The sequence below is a fragment of the Hippopotamus amphibius genome, chromosome X, assembly GCF_030028045.1.
Source record: "Hippopotamus amphibius kiboko isolate mHipAmp2 chromosome X, mHipAmp2.hap2, whole genome shotgun sequence".
Taxonomy (NCBI): domain Eukaryota; kingdom Metazoa; phylum Chordata; class Mammalia; order Artiodactyla; family Hippopotamidae; genus Hippopotamus; species Hippopotamus amphibius.
Window position 1 is genome coordinate 22,926,102 of NC_080203.1, and position 21,261 is coordinate 22,947,362.

The 21,261-nt window shown below is 44.5% G+C and overlaps 1 protein-coding gene across 3 annotated transcripts; it reads right to left on the bottom strand.

The window, feature by feature from the left end:
* Nucleotides 1-762: 762 nt before the first annotated feature.
* UTP14A (UTP14A small subunit processome component) lies at nucleotides 763-19,794 on the bottom strand. Of its 3 annotated transcripts, none has more exons than XM_057718956.1 (15): nucleotides 19,694-19,794; nucleotides 18,570-18,648; nucleotides 17,339-17,409; nucleotides 16,775-16,839; nucleotides 14,392-14,534; nucleotides 13,932-14,087; nucleotides 9,015-9,134; nucleotides 8,822-8,916; nucleotides 8,097-8,220; nucleotides 7,937-8,014; nucleotides 7,059-7,449; nucleotides 4,421-4,845; nucleotides 3,534-3,727; nucleotides 3,305-3,404; nucleotides 763-1,200 (listed from the first exon to the last, which is right to left on the bottom strand). In XM_057718956.1, the coding sequence occupies exons 1-15, from the start codon at nucleotides 19,717-19,719 to the stop codon at nucleotides 928-930; spliced, it is 2,340 nt and encodes a 779-aa protein (XP_057574939.1). In that variant the 5' UTR covers nucleotides 19,720-19,794; the 3' UTR covers nucleotides 763-927. The 3 variants fall into 3 exon arrangements, with proteins under 3 accessions (XP_057574939.1, XP_057574940.1, XP_057574941.1); XM_057718957.1 differs by having other exon boundaries at nucleotides 18,570-18,645; nucleotides 19,694-19,770; XM_057718958.1 differs by lacking the exon at nucleotides 17,339-17,409 and having other exon boundaries at nucleotides 19,694-19,750.
* Nucleotides 19,795-21,261: the final 1,467 nt, after the last annotated feature.

Here is a 21,261-nt window from a genome sequence, read left to right on the forward strand (position 1 = left end):
GTGGCTAAGTCTCCGTGTTCCCAATGCGTGGGGCCCGGGTTTGATCCCTGGTCAGGGAGCTGGATCCTGCATGCCGCAACTAGGAGTTTGCATGCCACAACTAAAGATCCTGTACACGGCAACGAAGATTCCCGTGAGCAGCAACTAAGACCCAGTGCAGCTGAATAAATAAATAAATAAAAAAACTGAAAAACAAAGAAAGGCAGGTTCCTCAGCGCTCAGAAGCTGATGTGAACTGCCGTATAGCAAAGTAATGCTTGAATAACCTGTGAACAATGGTGAGGAGTTGGCCCTGCATTAGTAAGTAAAGGGAATAGAGCTTTACTTCTGAAAGCTCATCTGCCTCATCTGTAAAGTAAGGGTAAAAGTGCTAACTACTCTGAGGCTCACACATGAAAAGAAAACCATAGTGGCTAGACTTAAAAAGCTGAAGCAGCTTGAGCACCATCCCAGGACCAGCCCAGAGCAGAATCCAATTGAATGATTCATGCATACTCCTGCTAGGTTCAGAGGTTAAGAATATACAGTATTTACTTACTATCCCCGACTCTTTAAACTGGTTGTTTATAGTTATATCTGATGAGGTGGATTTAAGGTCACAGGCTAGGGTAACCTCCCTCCAGTCCAATTTCAGACAACATAGTCCTTGGTAAGAAAATAGGGTCCCCTGACAAGTGCAACTGGGAAAAATGCAATGGGGAACATCCAAAGGTGTCTTGTCTGACTTTAAGGAAATGGGAAACAACACAGAATATACTTCAGTTAAATAGATAAAAATGCCTTTATTTCTAAAATGTGGCTTAGCTACACCCACGGTGTGCTAAGCCTGTTTTGGAACTGATCCTGTAGCTCAGAGTAAAACCGGGCCAATGGAGGAGCAGTCAGGGCTTCTGGTTCCGGGCACCAAGGTGTCACTACTCCAGCAACTCAATCTACAGAGTTTTTCTTCAGCTGTTTTTTGCGACGTCTGGAGAGTCGTTTTGGATTCCTCTGTATGACAGAGAGGTCCGACCTTGAGGAAGACCGGTAGCCCACATCCTCTGCTTTTATAGGCTTAATGATGTGGCCTGGCTTAGTGACAACCTTAGGCATAGTCAGCTTTCGGAAGGCCCTCTGGGTATTCCATGTAGATCCTATAGGGGTCTGGATGGTCCTTTCAAATTGCTGATGGTGTGTGAATGGATACGGAAGCATCCGCACCTAGAAAGGAAGACAGAGTGATTTGGCATGAGCCAGGCCTGTAAACTCTAATGGCACCTGGCCAGGTAGTTTTAGCACACAGGCCACAGTTTCTACATGATGGCTGCAGTGAGTGAAGCTACCGAGAGACCAGGGTATCCCCATGCCCCCCATCCAACCTTAGGAGTGCCAATCTGCTTGACAACATTTGGGAGTAGAGGGGTCTAATTTGGATTAGAACCTCCCTTCCCCCAGGCTTACCCAACAATCTAGGGATTGAAAAACCTTCCCAACAAGGCCCCTGCAGCTATAGGAACACTACAATAGCTGCAGGGTTGCTGGTTCCCGGTGGGTCTTCCTATACAACATTGTGACTGCAAGACACACCTGATTACTTGTGTATCTCTGTGACTCTCCTGCCCTCTTCATGCTCTTAATCTCTTCCTTTCCTCCCCTTGATTCAGAGGATTGATGTTGTAAGGAACCCAAAGATTTATTCCTGATTCCTGAACTCTACCAGGCTGTTACACTTAGCTTCATGCTCTTCCCAAGTCTCATTTCCTTGCCCTGGACTCTTCTCCACTCCACCAAAGTGCTACCTTCAGACGTTTAAATAATCTTTCAACAGTTCCCCAATGGCCAAAGAGGAGGAAAAAGACGTAAGCAGAAAAATGGGGAAGTTACAATCAGTAGTCTCTGAAGATACTCAATGGAACACTCAAGAGAAGCTAAGTACTCCTGGGCAGTCCTGGTGATGGCAAAGGACACAGATTCTTTAGGTTAAGAGAATGTCTTAGTGGGGCTGACAGATCCGTACATGTCACCCAGGGCAAGAGGAAAGAAAAAAACACCTGCACAAAATATTCAGTCTCAGGAGATTGTTCCCCCTTCAGCTCAAAGTGCTGTATTCTATTGCACGCTGGGACCTGCAGTGTATACAGCTTATTAAAAAGATGAGGTACACCAAGGTCAATCATCTGTATTTATTGGTGTACCTCAAAAACTGGTACAAGAGTGTAAAGCAATTATATTCCAAAAAAAAAAAGATGAGGAAAATCAAGGGAGATTCTTGGAAAGTTATTTGTCAATTTGCTGTGACTGTATTAAAAAACAAATAGTTAAGACTCCTGAAGGGAAGGGTGATCTTTATTGAGGCCCATACTCTGCCCTTCACCTAGAATCCTGGCCCGGTGAAGCACCGCTTTTCTCTCCCTCTATCCCGTAACTGCCTGTTCATTGCCTGTTTTCTGGTTATATATCCTTAATTGGGATTACAATTCAATTTATGTAGCAAAATAAGATCAACAGAGTATTACTGAAATGATATTTTCTCCTCTCTTCTGTACCTATTAAATAGCCCTCCCCCACTTCAGAAGGAAAAATACAACTCATTTCAATATTAAATGGGCTGGGGACAGATCTCAGGGTCACAGACCTTCAGAACTGAAGGGATCATAAAGGTCACTGAGGCCAATCTCATTCCCAAGTCCCCTCTACACATGCTCACACCCCCCAGAGCAACCCCTTCTCTCTCTGGACTGGCAGAAAGTTTTTCCTTGAATTGAACTCTGCCTTTCCTCTAACTTCTACTTTATGTGACTGCACTCCACACGACAGCCTTCAATATACTTGAAGACCCCGATCATGCTCAAGTTTGCTCCTCTCTTGGGCAAACATTCATAGCTCGTTATCATATGACAGAATTTTAAATCTTTTTACTGTCCTAAACAAGTACCGGTTGCTCTTCCTTTTTCTTAAGATGCAGCTCAAACCTATAGGCTCTGAACATTACCTGGACTATAAACACAAGCCTGCAGAATAGCAGTTCTTAGTTTGGTGAGACCCATTTGCATCAGCATTATCTGGGGTACTAGGTGAAAACGCAGACTTGGGAGCCTCACCATCGCTGCAAAGATTATCCTTTAAGTTTTAACTTTCCCGGCCGGTAATTAAAACAGCAGAGTCAATCTGGAATTATTCATCTCAGAGCCAGTGAAAACAAGAATAGATCTGATTTTGTGGTCAAGATCACACATCCCTCTTGACCACACAGCACTAGAACGCTCCTCCCAAGCAGGAGAGCCAGGCAGCAAAGGAGCCTGCTAAAGAGCTCTCTATCCCTCACCTGATGAGCCGCTGCGTGGATATTCCGCTTCTCATTGATAATCACATTTGGCAAATTCTTGTCTTTTCTTGGAGGACCCTCAGGGGCTTTAATGAGAAACCTGGAAAGCAGAACAGGAGGACGTCTGACTAAGAGCATTAAGGACTTAGTCAAAAGGGCAGAGAGGACGCATGAGGGTGAAGTGGGAGAACCTGGTGCCCTCCTGACAGGCTTTCTTCCCTGTTCTTACCGGTGTTTTTTCTTGGTGCTGGGCTTCAGGCCCACACCACCCCACTCGCCCCAGCCAGGCAGAGTCAGGTCCATGTCCTTTGGCTTACTCGCCTCCACAGCTTCCCTCTTCTCTCTCAAGAAGTCTCTGATGACATCATCCCCAGCAAAAGCTTCCTTTATCATTTGCTTTTGATCTCTCTCTTCTTCATCTTCCTGGGAAGAAACAAGAAAAACAGCTACAGCTTGCCTCCTGAGCCGAGGTTCGTGGCAAGACCGCTCGCTTGACTGTTGGGTCGTGACATTTTAGCGCCCTCTAGGGGGAAGTGCGGAACAATGATGGTCTTGCACTACAAATCCATAGGCAGCCAGTCAAGTTCTAATCTTCTCTCTAGGGTAAATATCTGTAGCTCATTATCATATGACACAATTTTAAACTTTCAATAAGGAAGCTTCAGGGTGGAAGAAGGAACGGCCTGTGTTAGGAGGAGGAGCTCCAAGTGGGCCTGGCCAGAATGTGGGAGTCCTCCAGTTCCAATGACTTCATTGGGGAGCTCCGGATCATTAGAGATCCCACTGAGTAGAGTGAAACAGCCTAGTGACTCACCTTTGAGTTGTCCTGCCTGGCATATATATGGTCAGAGCTTTGAGCGACTCCCTCTTTAGAGTCACCCCGGGGAGGATTTGGTGGCTCAGAATTTAAAATGAAGGAATCTCAGCAGCACTCACAAATTTGCATCTACTAAACTGTCAACTGGCACCAGCCTGGCCCATACTATGCTGGACCTCTCAACTACTGCCACGTGCCCCCAGCACAAAACTTCACTGATTCTGTTCCTCGTGCAGGATGGACACTTTCTGCACTGGCTCTGATCTCCCCCAACCCCCCACGACCCTGGCTCTGCTCACCAACTCCTCTACTGTCGTGGGAACTGCCGAGGACTTCACGGAAGGTGATTTTGTGGTTAGGAGGTTCTGGAGATCAATCATTTGCTCCTTCCTTTTCTCCTTGGGGGCACCAAGATGATTACTCGGGTTCCTCTCAGACTGCTGCCCTTCCGCCGCAGCTCTGGGAAGCTCCTTGTTTTGAAGACACCCTTCTTTGCCCAGTGCCTCCAGCTCGTCCAGAGTCCGTGCTCTCTCCCGCCTCTGCAGCAGCATGGGCTCCTCTTCCTCCCTGGCAGGCTCCTCTTCCTCCCTGGCAGGCTCCTCTCTCTGGACCACCAGAACTGTCCTCGCTGAACTCGGTTCTTGCTTCCTGGACTGATGGTTCTCCCTGTTGAGTTTCTGAGACAGTGCCCTCAACTCAGACAGTACTTCCTGGCTGTTAGGATCTGGGGGAAGAAATGAAAACTGTCAGAAAAGTAGGGTGGGAGTTGCCTTGTCAAGAAGCGTTTATTGACCTCTCACTGGGTGCTGGGCACCACGGTGGAGACATGCTAAGGAGGACAAATGGGTAAGAGAAGACGCCATTACCGGTCAAGTCGAGGACAATGCAGTTTAGGAGTTAAAAGAAGCATGTTGGGAAGGAGATGTCCCAGGTCCTATTCCCAGCTTTGCCAATGACTCACTATATAACTGGAGTCGTGGCTTAATTTTCCTGTAGAGTAAACCCTGCTTGGGAAGATCACCCCAAATTCCAAATTTTTATTAAAAAAGCTGTTTTAGCAAGTGGGCTCTAATTGCAACTTCATTGTCATATATTATTTGTAATGTCTAAAAATTGTGATTTCCAATTTGTAATTTACACTGTAATTTCCTACTTGTAAAAGCTGTATCCAGCATTGTTTTATCTTAAAGCAGCACTTCACAATCTGCTGTGGCAGAGTCAAGTAGCGTGCACTTTCCAGCCACCAGCACCATCTGAGCAAATACTGCTAGTCTCTGACAGACCCGAAGGAAACACGGCTGTGACATGCTTTTAAACTGTCCTTTGCATTGACTCAACTTGCCTCCATTCCCAAGTTCATCCTGCTCTCTAGCTCTGGCTTGAAGCCATTGGAAGAAGCTACTTCGATCCGCCCTGAGGACATGCATGTTTATTTTCAAGGATCAACTTTCCTTGCTCATTTTGTTTGGAGTCCATGCCTTCCCACTGTTTTAGGATACTATTTCCCCAAAGGTTTGGGGTCATTCTATTATCATCCAAGGAAATCCAAATCCACCTTTCATTCCACAACCAACTGTTCTGCACATTTCGCTAGATGGGCAGCTTTCGAGGGGGCTTGGGAGGAACCATCTTAGCCTGCGGCTCTGCTTTCTACAATCCTCCTGGAAGCGACCCCTTGCAATTATTAATCCCAGAACTCTTTCGCCGAAAACCCTAAGTAAAGGTCCTCCAATACATTCTAAACGACAGCTCTAAAAAAAGTTTTGTTTTTGCCATTGAAAAAGATTCTTGCTGTCATGTAAATGCATTCATTATTCCTCTAGGAAATATAATTGGACCTGAGAATCTGTCCAGATTTAGGTGATTTCTGAATGCAGTTAGTTTCCTGAGCAGGCCTTTTTTTTAAAAAAAAAAAAAAAAAAAAAAAACAGGTTCTTTATGTATGTATGCATGTATTTATTTATTTATTGGCTGCATTGGGTCTTTGTTGCTGCGCATGGGCTTTCTCTAGTTGTGGCGAGCGGGGGCTACTCTTCATTGCAGTGCGTAGGTGTCTCACTGAGATGGCTTCTCTTATTGCGAAGCACAGGCTCTAGGCATGCGGGCTTCAGTAGTTGTGGCATGCAGGCTCAGTAGTTGTGGCTCTCAGGCTCTAGAGCACAGGCTCAGTAGTTGTGGCTCATGGGCTTAGTTGTTCCGTGGCACGTGGGAATCTTCCCAGACCAAGGATCGAACCCGTGTCCCCTGCATTGGCAGGCGGATTCTTAACCACTGCACCACCAGGGAAGTCCTCCTAAGCAGGCTTTATAACACCCTGCTTTGTCCCCAGACCAGGAACCCCGACCTGCCTCAAGGGTGCTAAGGTTATGAATATATATAATATGCAAATTGAGTCTGAGCATGGGGTAACAATTCTAATTTACCCTGTATCTTGTGGAATCATTCATCCCTATCAAGAAAGTCACACCCATATCAATATATCAACCAGCATTACAGAGTGCTAAAAATGCCACTCCTTCCCAAACAAAACAGAAAACTGCAGTGATGATTTGAAGACATTTCATAATGTCTCAAAATACACCTCTGTGTCTGTGGGTGTGAACGATTTTCAGATTTGCCAGCCTACCACATGCACTTCTCTCTGACTCGTGGGTACCGGTGATGTTAACTCCTGCCCTTCCTTCAAGGATGGTGTACTTCTATCTTTCTGAAGACTGAACACACACTCTAGAGCCATTCAGATGCCTGCTTATTAAAAATGCCTTTGAAGAAAATGGTCATTACGAATCTATTTTCTCTTCAGGGACCAAGGGCACTCTCTTGAAAGTCCCTAGAGCCTAATCACTCTGGGCACGTGTGGGTGGACCCAGTTTTCCTCTCCGTCTGCCAAGAGCACCAGCACTAGGCAGTTCTCCCCTCTGGTCCACCACTGCTCACCTTTTGTTTCTTGTCTGCCCACAGGCTTTGCGATCTGGTTGAGCCCAGACTTTTGTCTAAGTGATCGCCTTTCCTCAAATTCTTTCAACAGAATTTCTTCCTCCGCCACTGCTCCTTCTTCCTCACTTTCAGAAGCCTCCTGGGCTGCAGGCTCTGCAGGTTCTTCAGGGTCCTCCTGGACCTCAGCCTCTTTTGTGTCACTGGAGTGATTCCTGAATATCCAGGGGTTTGGTCCATTTGCCTTCATCTGTACCTCATTCACCACATCAGGGACAAGGGGTTCACCCTCTTCCTCTGCACCTCCCTCCTCTTCCTCACTCTCAGAGGCCACCTGGATCTTCTGTGTCAGTTCTTTGTTCCTGGCCAATTGTTCCTGCATAGCCTGGCGAGCCTGGAGGAAAGAGTCACAGCACGAGCGCCTTGTCATTAGTGACTGCAGTAACACCTTTCCAGGTCCATTTCTTAGAGCTGCCTCCTCTCAATTTGACTTAAGTATTTCTTACTGGTGCCTACTGTTTAAACTGCACATACACCACTGTGTTTATAGCTGTGGAATAAAACGGAAGACAAATTCTTTGTCCTCAAGGAATCAACATGTGAAACAAGGTTTGAAAAAAAAAAAAAAACCGACACAACTCCTCTCCCCTTTAACTGGACTTGCCTTCAATGCTGTTTCCCTTTCATCTCTCCTTTCCCACCGTGTTCCTCGTCATTTTCCTCTCTGCCTTAGAGAAGATTTTCTGATGCCTTTTTAGATTCGTGGTTTACCATCATCCTTATGGCTCTTTCCCAACTCTGTTTCTGCTAGCATTCTTATGGACTGATTTTCCTTTCGTTCCTCCAGTTCCACCTCTTCTCTCACCCTGATGGTCTCTTACCTCCAGGTCATATTTGGCCATAATTGCCTTTGACTTTGCCCATTTCCCACTGTTCTGGTGCTTAAGGCTCATTCGCTCCTGGAAAGAAAGTACAGAGTGAGATCTTTATTGCCTTCCAGGGAAAGCTGGTTCAAGGCTTGGGGGCCAGAGACAGCCTCACCATCATTCTGGCTTTTTCGAGTTTTTCCAGTTCTTCCAGTGCTGCAGCTGGATCGACCTTCTGCAGCTTCTCGAACTCTTTTAGGGCTTGCTTGGCCTTTCCTTTCTTCAGAAGTTTATGATACCTATAGGGTGAGAGAGGTACGAGGGAAGAGATTTAGCTGAACCACTGGTGCCACACATACAAGTGCCCTGCCACACAAGGGGTTTCCCTATGCGGGGGATGGAACAAGCACTGCAGAGCTAGCTGACTGCAGGGAGGTGGCTCGAGACCCACAAGGCCCAGCAGGACTCTCAGTCCCTGCAGCCCCCAAGGGCAGACCTCTGCAGAGCAAAGAGTCCCCTCTGATTCTAGAGCACAAGGGAAGAGCAGAACAGGATCCGAAGAGGCAAAAAGGCAGGAAGGAGGCCCTACTGGCCTCCACAGCTGTAGAACTCAGAGCTCATTCAACAGAACCACTCTGTGATGCCCTGGAAGGAAAAGTAATTGAACAGTCCTCTTTTTACCAAAACCAAGGGAAAGCCAAAGCCTGAGGAGCAGGTACTACTGAAACAGGCAAAACTCTCTGACGTTGGTTTGAGAAAAAAAGAGGCTAGTCACTACTCTTTGGGACCTCTCCTACATGACCCCAGCCGCCATGCAAAAGGTTCTCTCCTAAGGACTCGCAATTAGCCACATCACTTTCTTTCATGGAACCCAAGGCCAGTTCACAGGGGCCCCCTTACTTTTTGCTTTTGATTTTCTTCTCTCTTCGAGCCCTGGCCTCGTAGTAGGACTGCAGGGCCCGGGCCCTTTGAAGCTCTGCTCGGCGCATCTTCGCCTGTAACGAATGACATTTATGGTGACCCCTGGGCTTGACAGCAAATGCCGGGAGAAACAGAGCATGCCTGGGTGGATCAAAGGGCCTAGAACACTTACCTCTTCCAGGCTCATGGCTTTGAGAGAGGCCTTTTCCACGAGTGTCAGTAAAGGGTCTGTCACTGGCTGCTTGTTCTTATGGAGGAGATTAAAAATCTCCTGCTCCAGGGGAGTTCTTGCCTGAAGGAGGTAAGAGAACATTCTAAGTCTTAAGTCATGCTCCTAGAGTCTCCCTCTTTATAATCCTATGGCCATCTACTCTATGACACTATAATTAGAATCATGAACTGGATAGGATTGGCTATTATAGCAAGAGAAGGAGATTCCAGGCTTGCTGTTTAGCTGTGTAGATAAAGCCTCAAATTTTATTCTGATTTAAGACAACTTCAGCAAGGGGACTCCGAGGCTACTCTCTAACATTACCGAGGGGGATCACTCCGTGTTCAGATTACCAATATATGTACAACAATACCATTCTCTTAAGAATCAAAGCAGGGTGCCCTTAAGGTAAATGCTGGCAAGACAGAGGAACAGCAACGCCAAATTGTCCTGTCTCGAGAGTTGCAAAACAAAATGATCCCTGTATTGTTATGTATATTTAAAGCACATTACTCTTAAAGTTAGGGACCTCAGATCCATATCAGCCTCCTTTTAAGAATATTTCTAGAGAAAAGGGGAGATTAGGTCTTAAGATGAGCACAAAACCACACTGCCTTTGTAACAATAAGACCTTCAGGTAATTAGCCTGCTTCCTGACAGTTCAAATTTAACTCTAGTCAGTTTCTAACTTTGGTGCTAACTCCGCAGTTTACAGTTAACTTTGCACACTAGGTAGTGTCTATGCAGATGAAATGAATGGACTGTGAACCAGTGGGTTCACATGTCAACAAAACACCCCATTTGCTGCTTGACTGATATTGTGAGGATGGCTAAAATAATCAGGCTGATCATGTCATGGTCCACTCTATCGAAGCACAAAGATAGCCCTGGGCAAGAGCCAGTTTCAAACCTCACGCACATATTTTATGTGGTTTTCTTCAATGGCCATATACAGCATGGTCAGTGTCAAACTTAAAAATATCTGGACAAATGCATAAAAACACATCATCACACGTTACACGGCACTATTGATTAAACCATAAACCTATTCTACTGAATAGTAAAGGTGCATGTTCTGCCATTTTTAGTATTTGCAGTAGTAATCAATTACAGGCTACAAAATGATTTATATTACAATGTTGTAATCTCCCTCCAATTCAATTCAATTTACAAACACTTATTGATTGTAGCTACATTCCAGGCACTTGTGCGGGGTGCTAGGAATACAAAATTAATTAAGATAGTTCCTGTCCTCATAGAGCTCATGGCCTTTTAGAAGAAAGAGACACATGCACGGCTAACATAATGGGTTAAATTAAATGTTAGTCCGTAGGAGTCATCACAGAGGAAGGAACAATAATTCTGAGTAGGAGGTGGGGTGGGCTTGGGGAAGGAAGAGACTTTTTGAATTAGGCTTTGAGGCATAAGCACAATTCTACAAGGAGGTGGAAAAAGACAAATGGAGAGATGAGTAGACGCAGAAACACAAATCTAGGGAAAGCAAAGGTGTGTCAGGGCACAATGCACTGTCCAATGTAGCTAAGATGCCAGGTGCTTCTGTCTTATTCTGTAAGGGGAGAGTCTTTTGAAGGACTTTAAGCAGGAAAGTGACAATCGGTTTCGTGTTTTGGAGAGAAAATCCTGGTGATTGTGTAAGGGGTTCTATGGAAAGTGTCAAATGAAAATAAGGAGAGGAACCAGGGATATGAGAGCTCTCCTAGAGACAGAATTACAGGACTAGCCCCACTGCGTGGGCTGGGGACAACTGGTAGTTGAGGGGAGAAGGAGTTATGCCGTTGACTGAGTTATAGCATGAAAGTCATGGTACAGAGTTTGAGGGTCGGCTTCCTTTATTGTGTGCGAAGTTTAGGTGTACAGGGGAGACCCGGTCGAGGCCAGCTAGTCATTTGGAACATGGGCGTGGAACTCAGAAGGAGTTGAGAGTGATCTGGATCATGTTTACAGAGCAAGAATAAAAAGGACTAAGAGAAGTCAGATAAAAACTAAAACAAACAGACAGGAAAACAACAGCAGGACTATGTCACAGAAGCCAAGGGAGAAGTTTTAACCACATGATGTGTTAATAGTGTCAAACAAACAGGAATGAAATGGAGCTATATGTAATGAGGTGGATAGATGCAGAGGCTGTCATACAGAGTGAAGTAAGCCAGAAAGAGAAAAAAGAGAAAAACAAATATTGTATGCTAACTCATATACACGGAATCTAAAAAAAAAAAAAAAAAAAAAAAAAAAAGGTACTGATGAACCCAGTGACAAGACAAGAATAAGGATGCAGAAGCAGAGAATGGACTGGAGGACACGAGGTTGGGGGGGGGGGTGGGGGGTGAAGGGGAAGCTGGGACGAAGTGAGAGAGTAGCATAGACATATATACACTACCAACTATAAAATAGCCAGTGGGAAGTTGCTGTGTAACAAAGGGAGATCAACTCAATGATGGGTGATGCCTTAGAGTGCCGGGACCGGGAGGGTGGGAGGGAGTTGTGGGAGGGGGGGATATGGGGATATGTGTATAAATACAGCTGATTGACTTTGGTGTACCTCAAAAGCTGGTACAAGAGTGTAAAGCAATTATATTCCAATAAAGAGCTAAAAAAAAATAGTGAAAATAGGCTGAAGATGCAGAAGGCTACTGGGAGGCCCCTCGCTAACACCTTTTCAGAGAAGTTTCAGGAAGGCAGTAGGGGAAGAAGGCGAGAATGGAGACCAGCTCTTCCCAAGGCATGTTCCTCATCAGCTGACAAGATTTACTTCATTTTTTAAAAGCTTAAAATTCAATGTATTTGATTTTTAAATAAAATCAGTCTGTCCTCTCTGGGTTAGAGTAAATCACAGGGGTTTCTTTACCATCTTCTCATAGCCTTTAAAAGGCTAGCGTAACTGTAGATTGCCAATCTCCAGTAGGGGCCCACAGCATTTCCTAGCAACAGAACCCTACCAACATGCCCCCGCCCCCAAGGCATACTGAGAATGGAAGATTTTGAGGAGAACACTTTGGGAAATGCTAGTGTCAGCTGCCAGTGGAGGGAAGGAGGGAGGGGGTTGGAAGTTACCTTACATCATTTCTAGCATTTTGCAGTTTACAAATGCTTTCTCACACATTATCCCCTTTAATGCTTCTCGGATAGAGTCAAATGGAATTTTAGGAAGCTGGACCAAAACTATACGTGTAGACTTTTTGGATTCTTAATCTCCAGAAATACTAGTACATTGCTAGTCCTTGGGCTTTTCCCTCTAAGGTGTTGCTAGCCACAAAGGACTCCCTGACTTCTCTAAGCCACATTCATGTAACTTCTCCAAGATGAACCTTAGGGTAAATGGTACAGCATCTGGGCCCTATTCTGTCTCGCACAGGGAGTTCCTGGAGATCAGAGGCTGCGCTGCTGTCAGCGCAGCCCCCTCCCCCACCTTCCTATCTTTAATGACCAACTCAGCATTTGCCTGCCATCTCCAAGATCACACCAGCATTTGGAAAAAGCAAGGCACAGAACAGTGCATAGTAATGTACTACTGCTTTTTTGATTTAAAAAATGAGGTAAACATAAATATATCTATAAAACTCTTAAATTAACAACAACAAACTTAGAAAACTGGTGACCTTTGGGGGTTAAAATGAGCAGATGGGCGACAAGGGTGGGGGTCAGACTTTTCGCTATATATCTTTTATACTTAGTTTTGAATCCTGCAAATGGTATTACCTCTTAAAATTTTTTTCCTAAAGTCTCCCTTCCATCCTGCAGCCACACTTTAAACCTGATCTCTTTTTCATGTGGAAAAGGAAGCATCCTAGAAAGAGAATGGTGGTGACTTCAACAACAATATCAGAAACAGAGCTTATCCCCGTAATAAGCAACGACTTGCTCAATTTCTAGCTATGGTGGCAAGCTATGTTTACTTTGATGATCTTTAACTATCTCAACTTCCTGACACACAGCACACCATTTCTGGATTTACAGAAAGCAGAGGACAAGCATCTATCCATGGTGTGGGCACTGCTGTTTTCAACTATTTTTCTACTGAAGACAGAACACCACATTATAGACTCCATAACCAATGGTGTATTGGAAAAGAAAGGCTAGCTGTTATGAAGTTGTTCACAGACTAAAAATTGAGACTTTGGGGACCGACAAAGGATTACTAACTTTTAACTTTGCCAATGGCATAACTACCGCTCCACCCCCAACCCCATCATTTATTACCACCACCATTTCATAAAAGAAAAGCTATTTCAACACCATTAAAGTGGAAAGAATAACCTCATAATAAAAAGAGCTGGCAACCTTACACCACCACACTCACAATTATCCTTTTACTTCAGACCGGATGAAAACTCTGCCAGAGATCAGTGTTTGGGAAACCCAGCTCTAAAATATCTTTTTTCTTTCCTGCAGTTCCGTCATAATGAGTTACTTGCTGAAATTCGTCACTATCAGTAATCTGCTCCTTTTCAAGCAAACTTTGGTTCTGCTGCTCATATATCCCTCCTAAAGCATCATTAATGCTGCCGGCTTCCTGACTGTCCGCAGATCAGAATGTTGGCTTTAAAGCTTTTCAAAAACCAGGGTGTGAATAAGAAAACATCATTCTGTTCCTTCCCTACTGGCAATCAGTTGTGGTCACACAAAAACATGGAAATCACCATGTAGTGGACGATCCAAGCTGACGAAGGGCGACCACAGAGCCATGGTAACCGGCTATGAATCCCGCTTCCCCGCCCCCTCCCTTTCTGACTGCTTAACGAAAATAACTGCAGTTGCCATTTTGGTTTCCCATGTCCAATGAGACCAACTGCAGGCTCTGCAGTGGCCATGCTGTGCAATCTCACCTTCCAAGGTGTGCTATCCTCGTGTTGCACTTACCTTCCAGTAACTGATCACATGCTCGATGGGAGCGAAGACTGACTGCTGCTTGCTCAAGGGAAAAACCAGCTGCTCTGCTTGCCGGTTCTTCTGAACAACAGGATCCCATTTGGAGAGGACTTGTGAGGTTTTATTGAATGCCACTTCCCTGTGGATCTGAAACAGACAAAGCACACAGAAAGAAAGAGCCATGAAATTAAGGATCAAACTCAAAGGACCAGCAGGAAATTAGGAGGCCATATTTCTCAGTCCAAGAAAGAATCAGGATACTAGAGTTTAGTTCTTGCTTACTTCTCAGGACTACACTTTCCCTGAGATTAGTTTCAATCTTTTCCAGGGTGAGGCAACCACAACTTGCCCTTCTCCCATTTTTCAGGCCTTCCCCCCTTCTCTTCTTACCCTATTTTTCCTTGTCAGTTCAATGTTTTCCCTTTAATGGACCACATTTTTTTTGACTCACCCGCTCAATCTCTTCTCTGTGAAGGGGTAACTCCACAGTCTTCTTCGATTTGACTCTATTCAGCTGCTTTTTCACAGAGGCCAATGAGGATGAAGTTTTAACAGGCTCAAGCAGATCTGAAAGGACCAGCTTTTCTCCTGATCCTGTAGAAAGGCCAAACTTTCTGGTCAGATTGAGAAGTGAGGTAAAACCTCAACATCACACAGGGAGAGACCTCAGTAGAAAATGCTGGTAGACAGGGAGGTGTGCAGGGAAGCAGGAATAGTCCTCTTACTTCAATCACTAGCCAGAGTGATGCCATTGCTTTCCTAAATTCCCAAATGTGTTGGAGGGAGGAAGAAAGAAAACCATTTAAAACAGTCATTTGCTTTTCTCTTGGTCTTTCTGCTTCCAGTCTTGCCCCACTGCAATTCATTCTTCACACAGCAGCCAGAGTGTTTCGAAAATGTAAATCATAGCATGTTATGATCCTGCTGAAAATCCTCCAATGGCTCCCCATTATACTTTGGTTCCTGTCTCTCCAACCTCATGTCATCCACAGGTAGAGGATGCTCTAGCCACACTGGCCTTCTTCCTCTTCTTCAAACATGCTGAACGTGTATCTTCCTTAGTGCCTTTGCACTAGCCAACCCCTCTCCTGGAAAACTGCTCCCTATCTTTGCATGGTTGACTTTTCTTGTTATTCAGATCTCAGCTTAAATTTTGCCTCTTCAGAGGTGTTTCACGCCCAGCCAGCTGAAAGTGGCCACTTAGTCATTTGACTGCATCATCCTGTTGTAATTTGCTTATTGTTTCCCTGCACTAGAACCTAAGCCCCAGGAAGTTGTGACTTACTCTTTACTGTAGCCCCAGAAAGTGATACATAGTAGAGGCGCAGTAAGTATCTGCTGAATGGCTAAGCTTGGAAGAATACACTGTTACCAGTTCTGGACCGTTACATTAATGGTTACTAGAAGCACATAACTCATTCAAGCTGCCTAAATTGTGAATATGGTAGAAAACGATTTGGCATCTAGACTTGGTATCAAGTTAAAATCCCAGCTCTGCCATTTACTAGATCACATATTCTCACTCAGGGTGATATCATTCCCCCACCCAGATGTAAAAATTGATTCTTGGGTGGGAGGGGGGTAAAAAAAAAAAACTTACAGTCATACCTTGGTATCCATGTGCAGGGGGCTGGTTCCAGGACCCCCAAGGATACAAAAATCTAAAGATGCTCAAGTCCCTTGTATAAAATGTATTGATATTTGCATATAACCCATACACACCTTCTAGATTACTTATAATACCTAATACAAAGTAAATTCTACATAAATAGTTGCTGGCATACGGGGCAAACTCAAGTTTTGCTTTTTGGAACATTCTGGAATTTAAAATTTCAATCCACATTGGTTGAATCCACAGATGTAGAACCCACAGATACAGAGGGCTGACTGTATTAGTTTTGTGTCCCTCCAAAGCTCAGCCTTATCTAACAAAATCTTATTCCTGGTGGCAGGGGAGGTGGGGAGGAAGGGAGGCAGTAAGGAAAAAAATATATCTAAAAAGGCTCCTCAGGGGAGCAATAAAGAAAAAAGGTTGAGAAACACTGTACTAGGTGAAGGTCCTTGAGTAAGTAACTTGACTTCTCTGAGCTCTAGTAGGAGAGGAGAGATTATCTGCCTGTCTGAACTCAACGCACTGTGAGAACTGAAATAAAAATGAACTCATGGACATGACTAAGCTAGTGAGAGGCAGCTGTCTTCATTCACGTCCCTCTATCCTAGAAGTAGCTCATCAAGCTCAGTGGGAGACCATGACTGTGGCCTTTTGGCTTTCTTCTAGAAATGGAAGAAATTCAAGAGTGTCTGATTACCTTTCTTCACCCACTCACATGTAACTATGGTATGATTCATTAACCACATCAAAAACAGCTGGGGGCTTCCCTGGTGGCGCAGTGGTTAAGAATCTGCCTGCCAATGCAGGGGACATGGGTTTGAGCCCTGGTCCGGGAAGATCCCACATACTGCGGAGCAACTGAGCTGGTGTGCCACAACTACTGAGCCCATGTGCCACAACTACTTAAGCCTGCACACCCAGAGCCTGTGCTCCGTAACAAGAGAAGCCACTGCGATGAGAAGCCTGCACACTGCAATGAAGGGTAGCCCCTGCTCTCTGCAACTAGAGAAAGCCCTGTGCGCAGCAATGAAGACCCAACACAGCCAAATTAAAATAAATAAATAAATAAATAAATAAATAAATAAATAAATTTATTTTTTTTTAAAGGGTTGTCTTTAAAAAACAAAACAAAACAATTGGGAAGGGGGCGCAGAGGGAAAGTGACCATCATGCTTTTGGAACTCCAGAAGTTCCATGCAGATAGTTTTCTTCATTAACTTACCTTCCGAACTGACATTGAACTCTGACACCTTCAGACTAGCCTCAGATCTCTCAGCCAATTTCCGCCTGAAATTAAGCAAAACAGAATACAGAAAGAATGGACACATTTTGCTGGGGAACAAACACTTTTCTCTTCAAACAATGCTTTGGTTTCATTTCTATTCTAGAGTCAGGTTCTGGCACAAAGCAACCAGGAAATCTGTTCCTAAGCTGGACACGGTAGTCTAACCATGTCTTAATGTAGATTGTAGACTCAGCCCCTCAAAAACACAAGGCAATGCAATGTAGGCATAGTGAAAAAGGTATTGGACTTGGATTCAAATGCATCTGGATTTGAATGCTAGATTTGTCACTTATGAGCCGAACGACTTTGGGACACGTCAACCTTATTTTCTAGTTGAAGAAACTGATGTGCAGAGAGTATAAAAACTTGCCCACACAGTCTCCAAAGTACGTGCTCTGACAATTGTGTCTTTGTTGTCTTAGGCACTCAAATAATGTTAGCTGCAGATAAGTTTCATGGAATCAGCTAGTTATAACCTGTCCAAATTGAAGGGAATGCTACCTATTCTTTCCATCAAGTAAACTGATTGCTTCCAGAAGTTTTTCATGCTTTCTTTCTCCATCACTGTCCCCCTGGAAACACAAAAGAAAAAACCATCAGAATGATGAGGGGAAAGAAAAGACAGTATGGCAACTGAGGCCCACGTAAGATCTCTCATTCTTTTGGTCAGTGGAGAACTGGGGAATTAGATGAGGTCTAGCATGCAGGCATTCCAGCTCAAATGGAAAGAACTGCTTCAAAAAGCCAAACTCCCTCACTGTAAGGAACATAGAGCCTTAGTAACCAGGAGCTAATGCCATGTCTCTGTCTTAACTTGTTTCGAAAAGAAACGTGCCATGAGAATTATGTTTCTGTATAGAATATATAGTGTGATCTGACACAGAAACTTTGACATAAAAAACCAATTTAAGTAGTTTTGTCAAGAGAACAAAGAGCTGGAATTCCTATAGCAGCTGTTGGAGACCCAGCTTAATTTTGCAATTTACATTTGTCAGATAATCAAATAACTCTCTATGGAAATCCAAACTAGGGAAATCATATAATAAATACCATGTGTTTTGGGCTTATATACTCAACTTAAGCAACCTGAGGACAGTGTATCTTATATATGGTGTTCGAATTCCTATAACACTTAATACAGTATCATATACATGAAACACTAAATACAGGTATCCTCTGCTTTTTGAAAATTTGCTTTATGCCGCTTCACTTTCACAAAAGACCTACATCAGTACCTGCTTTTGCTAACCGAATGAAATCCGAAGAGGATTTTTGCTTTTACAAAAACAAAAACAAACAAAAAGGCTTAAAATGAAAATAGCATCTAGCATTTGTTTTGCAGTGAGCTGTTACAGAAGCAGCACATACTCCAAGCAGCACCACCAAGCCTCTTCCCTGGAAACTACACTTAGCATCTCAGCATCAAGCTGCCATAGCTTTGAACTGTGTCTCTGAGCATCCATGCTTTATCTTGATTAATTTTGTGTTTCCATTAGCAAGATGTGTCCTAAGGTAACAACAACTTTGTTTTATGCCATTATGGATTATGAAAGGTTTGTAGGAACACTCTAATTTGGGTAGTGGTGGAAACCTGTAACTGTAATTTATTTGTGCAATCTGAACAAGTATAAACAATGTTGTCACCCCCTGTTCTTTCCAGGAAATGAGCCCTCTACCCTAATTTTGAGGCAGAAGGGAAATTGGAGAAGGCAGTTTAGCAGGTGTCACCCACCTCATCTTCACTGGTGCTCAAGGGGTAGTCTTTTGGCAAGTCCTCTAGTTCTTCCTGTTGGTTTAAAGCCAGAAGGCTGCTAAAGGAGATAAAAGAGAAATATTATCACTTGAAACAATTTTTCTTATATTGGAACGATCTCTAAAACATAACTTGAGTTCTCAGTACAGGATAGTCCTATCCCCTGGAAGAGGTGCAAACCAAGCAGTATGAGCATCTTTGGACATCTGTCGAGACATAAAATTTAGACTGCAGAAGACAGGCATCACCTGCAAGAGGTGAGCAGTGGTTAGTAATATGCACACAAAACTGAATGAAAATGAAAAAGATCTAATATTCTTCAGTGACTAATTGGCACTCCATTTCCTACTGATCTCTAGGAGGCTGTAAAAATGTCAGAAGACGCTGTTGCTGGCCCTCGAGGTAAGGCAATATCACTATTAATATTTCTAAGTCCTTCACGTGGAAGATGCCTGTATAAGTGCAGCTTACTCAAAAGTGACATCTTGATCATTTGTTCTCAGGAATAGGGAAACGGGGAATTGGAAGAAAACAGCTGGAGCTTGCTCGGCAAAGTAAGTGCTTAACTAAGGAGACTGGTACCCAGAAACAAATTATACAGTCTACCATTATCTAACGATACACGTCAATCTCTTCAAGGTACCCATTACTAAACAGATTGTATTTAGTCCCCCCCCCCCCAGGGGGAGGGAGGCATGAAACGTCACAGAAAATGTCGTGGATGACTCCAATTAGCAAAGATTTCTAAGATAAGAGGAGTTTATAACGCAGTCACTATCTGCGCGGCGGGCTGAAATGCTCCCCAGCCGCGGCAGAAAAAGGAGTCACGTGATGAGGAAAGTGCAACATGTTAACTTAGCTGGAGAGGGAGAGGCCGCATCAGGACCAACAGGGATGAGACTAAAACGCTGAGGAGTGCAGGGGGCTAATTAAATTAAATTAAATGGGCTTTAGAGGATGGATCATGGAAATAGTAGCGAATGGCGAGGTCTTGGCAGGGGAACAACTGACGCCAGCTAAAAGGCGGCCTCCATTTCTCAAAAACCGGGGAACCCTAACGCCAACGAGATCAGATCCCCCCCTTCCCGTCCGCTACCCCTCACCTCTTCGCAACCCGATTCGAGCTCATCTCAGCAGCTTGTATCCCACATGGGCCAGAAGCGGAAGCCGAAAGGAAAGCAATTTCCGTACCGGCCGCAAAGCAATTTCTGCTTTCGCCAATCACTCGCGACAAGGTGCGTCACTTCCGTCCCTAGGGGTGCGAGAAGCTGGAGCTGCTTCGGGAGGGGCCCGCGGGGAACCAGGAGATAAAAGCTTGTCAGCAAGCAGAGCTTTGCTTTCCCCACCCACCCCTCAGCTCCGCCGGGCGCGCCGGCGTCCGCCCTCCCGGCCCCGGGTTCTCACGCGGCCCAGGTGGGTGAGCTTAGCGCGAGGGTGCTGAGCTGTCAGTGACCGGGCTGAGCTTTCCTGTCCCTGCCTGATCCAGAAGGAAAGGCTCCAGCGTCTGTTCGTGATCGACAGCGTCCTGCGAGCCTGCCGCCAGCCAGCTTGAGGCTTTATTGACCACCTGGGAAGTGGCCAGCCTTGTGATAGGCCCTGGCGATCCGCCGATGGACAAAGCAAGTTTCCTCCCCTCTTAAGGAAAAATCCCCTTTCACCCCGCACCCCTCTGTAATTGCAGCTCTGGCTTCCTACTTCCCTACGTAACAAAGTTTCATCCAAGAATGGGCTGTGTCAGTGGCTGCAACTTCCTCATCTCCCGTCAACTTTAAAGAATTTTTTACACAAATGCCCTTTAACTGTTGAGATAAAATGATTTGCCAGCCTCTATTTAAACAGTTGGTGATAATAGCAAAAACTATTTTATAGCTACATTTGAAAAATTACCAGTTGCAAAGGAAATTACTGGACAATCTAAAAGTCATAGCGTTGATTTTTCAAATTCTGCAATAAACGATGTTTTATTTTACTGCTTAAAAAAGAATTTTTCTTCAATTAAAAAAATGTAGAAAAGTAATACATGAAAACATTCTTGGCATTTATTCTTCGAAGTCACTCCCATTTTGCTTTCGCCCCACCATGCCACTGAAACTACTCTGGACAAGATCTTCAGTGACACCCAAGGTTGCTAAATAAAACGGACACTTCTCAGTCTTTGTCTTCCCAGAACTCTATGTGGTATTCGATACTGTTGGTTTGTCTTATTAGTCATAATCAGGGAATGTTTTTTGACCATCTACTGTGTGCCAGCCCTCTTGGCACTGGGGATACATTGGTGAATAAAGCAGACATGTTCCATGGCTTTATAGAGCCTACTTTCTAGTAGAATTAAACATAATTTTGTCGTGGTTGAAGCTCCATTCTGGGCTTCCATGACACACTCTCCTGGTATCTTAGATTTATGACCATCTTCCAACGTTTTCCCTGCTGGGTACCATTTTCTGTGCTTACTCCCTAAATGATGATGTTCCCTAGGTTCTGTACTCAGTGCTGTTTATCCCACATGCTCTTCCTAAGCCTTTAACACTTGTATCAGGACTCCAAAAATCTACGTTTCTAGCCCAGATCTTTCTTGAACTCCAGGCTAGTATCTCAGATTGCCTTCTGGCAATCCTTTTTATCTCACAGGCTCGTCAACTGTGAAGTGTTCAGTGATTTCTATATTTTCTGT

Coding starts and splice junctions, on each gene's coding strand:
- UTP14A (XM_057718956.1), bottom strand. CDS start 19,719: ATGAGCTCGAATCGGGTTGCGAAGAG. Junction 16,840..17,338: donor TTACTTGATGGAAAGAATAG/GTAGCATTCCCT, acceptor GCTTAATTTCAG/GCGGAAATTGGCTGAGAGAT. Junction 9,135..13,931: donor ATGTGATCAGTTACTGGAAG/GTAAGTGCAACA, acceptor TACCTCCTTCAG/GCAAGAACTCCCCTGGAGCA.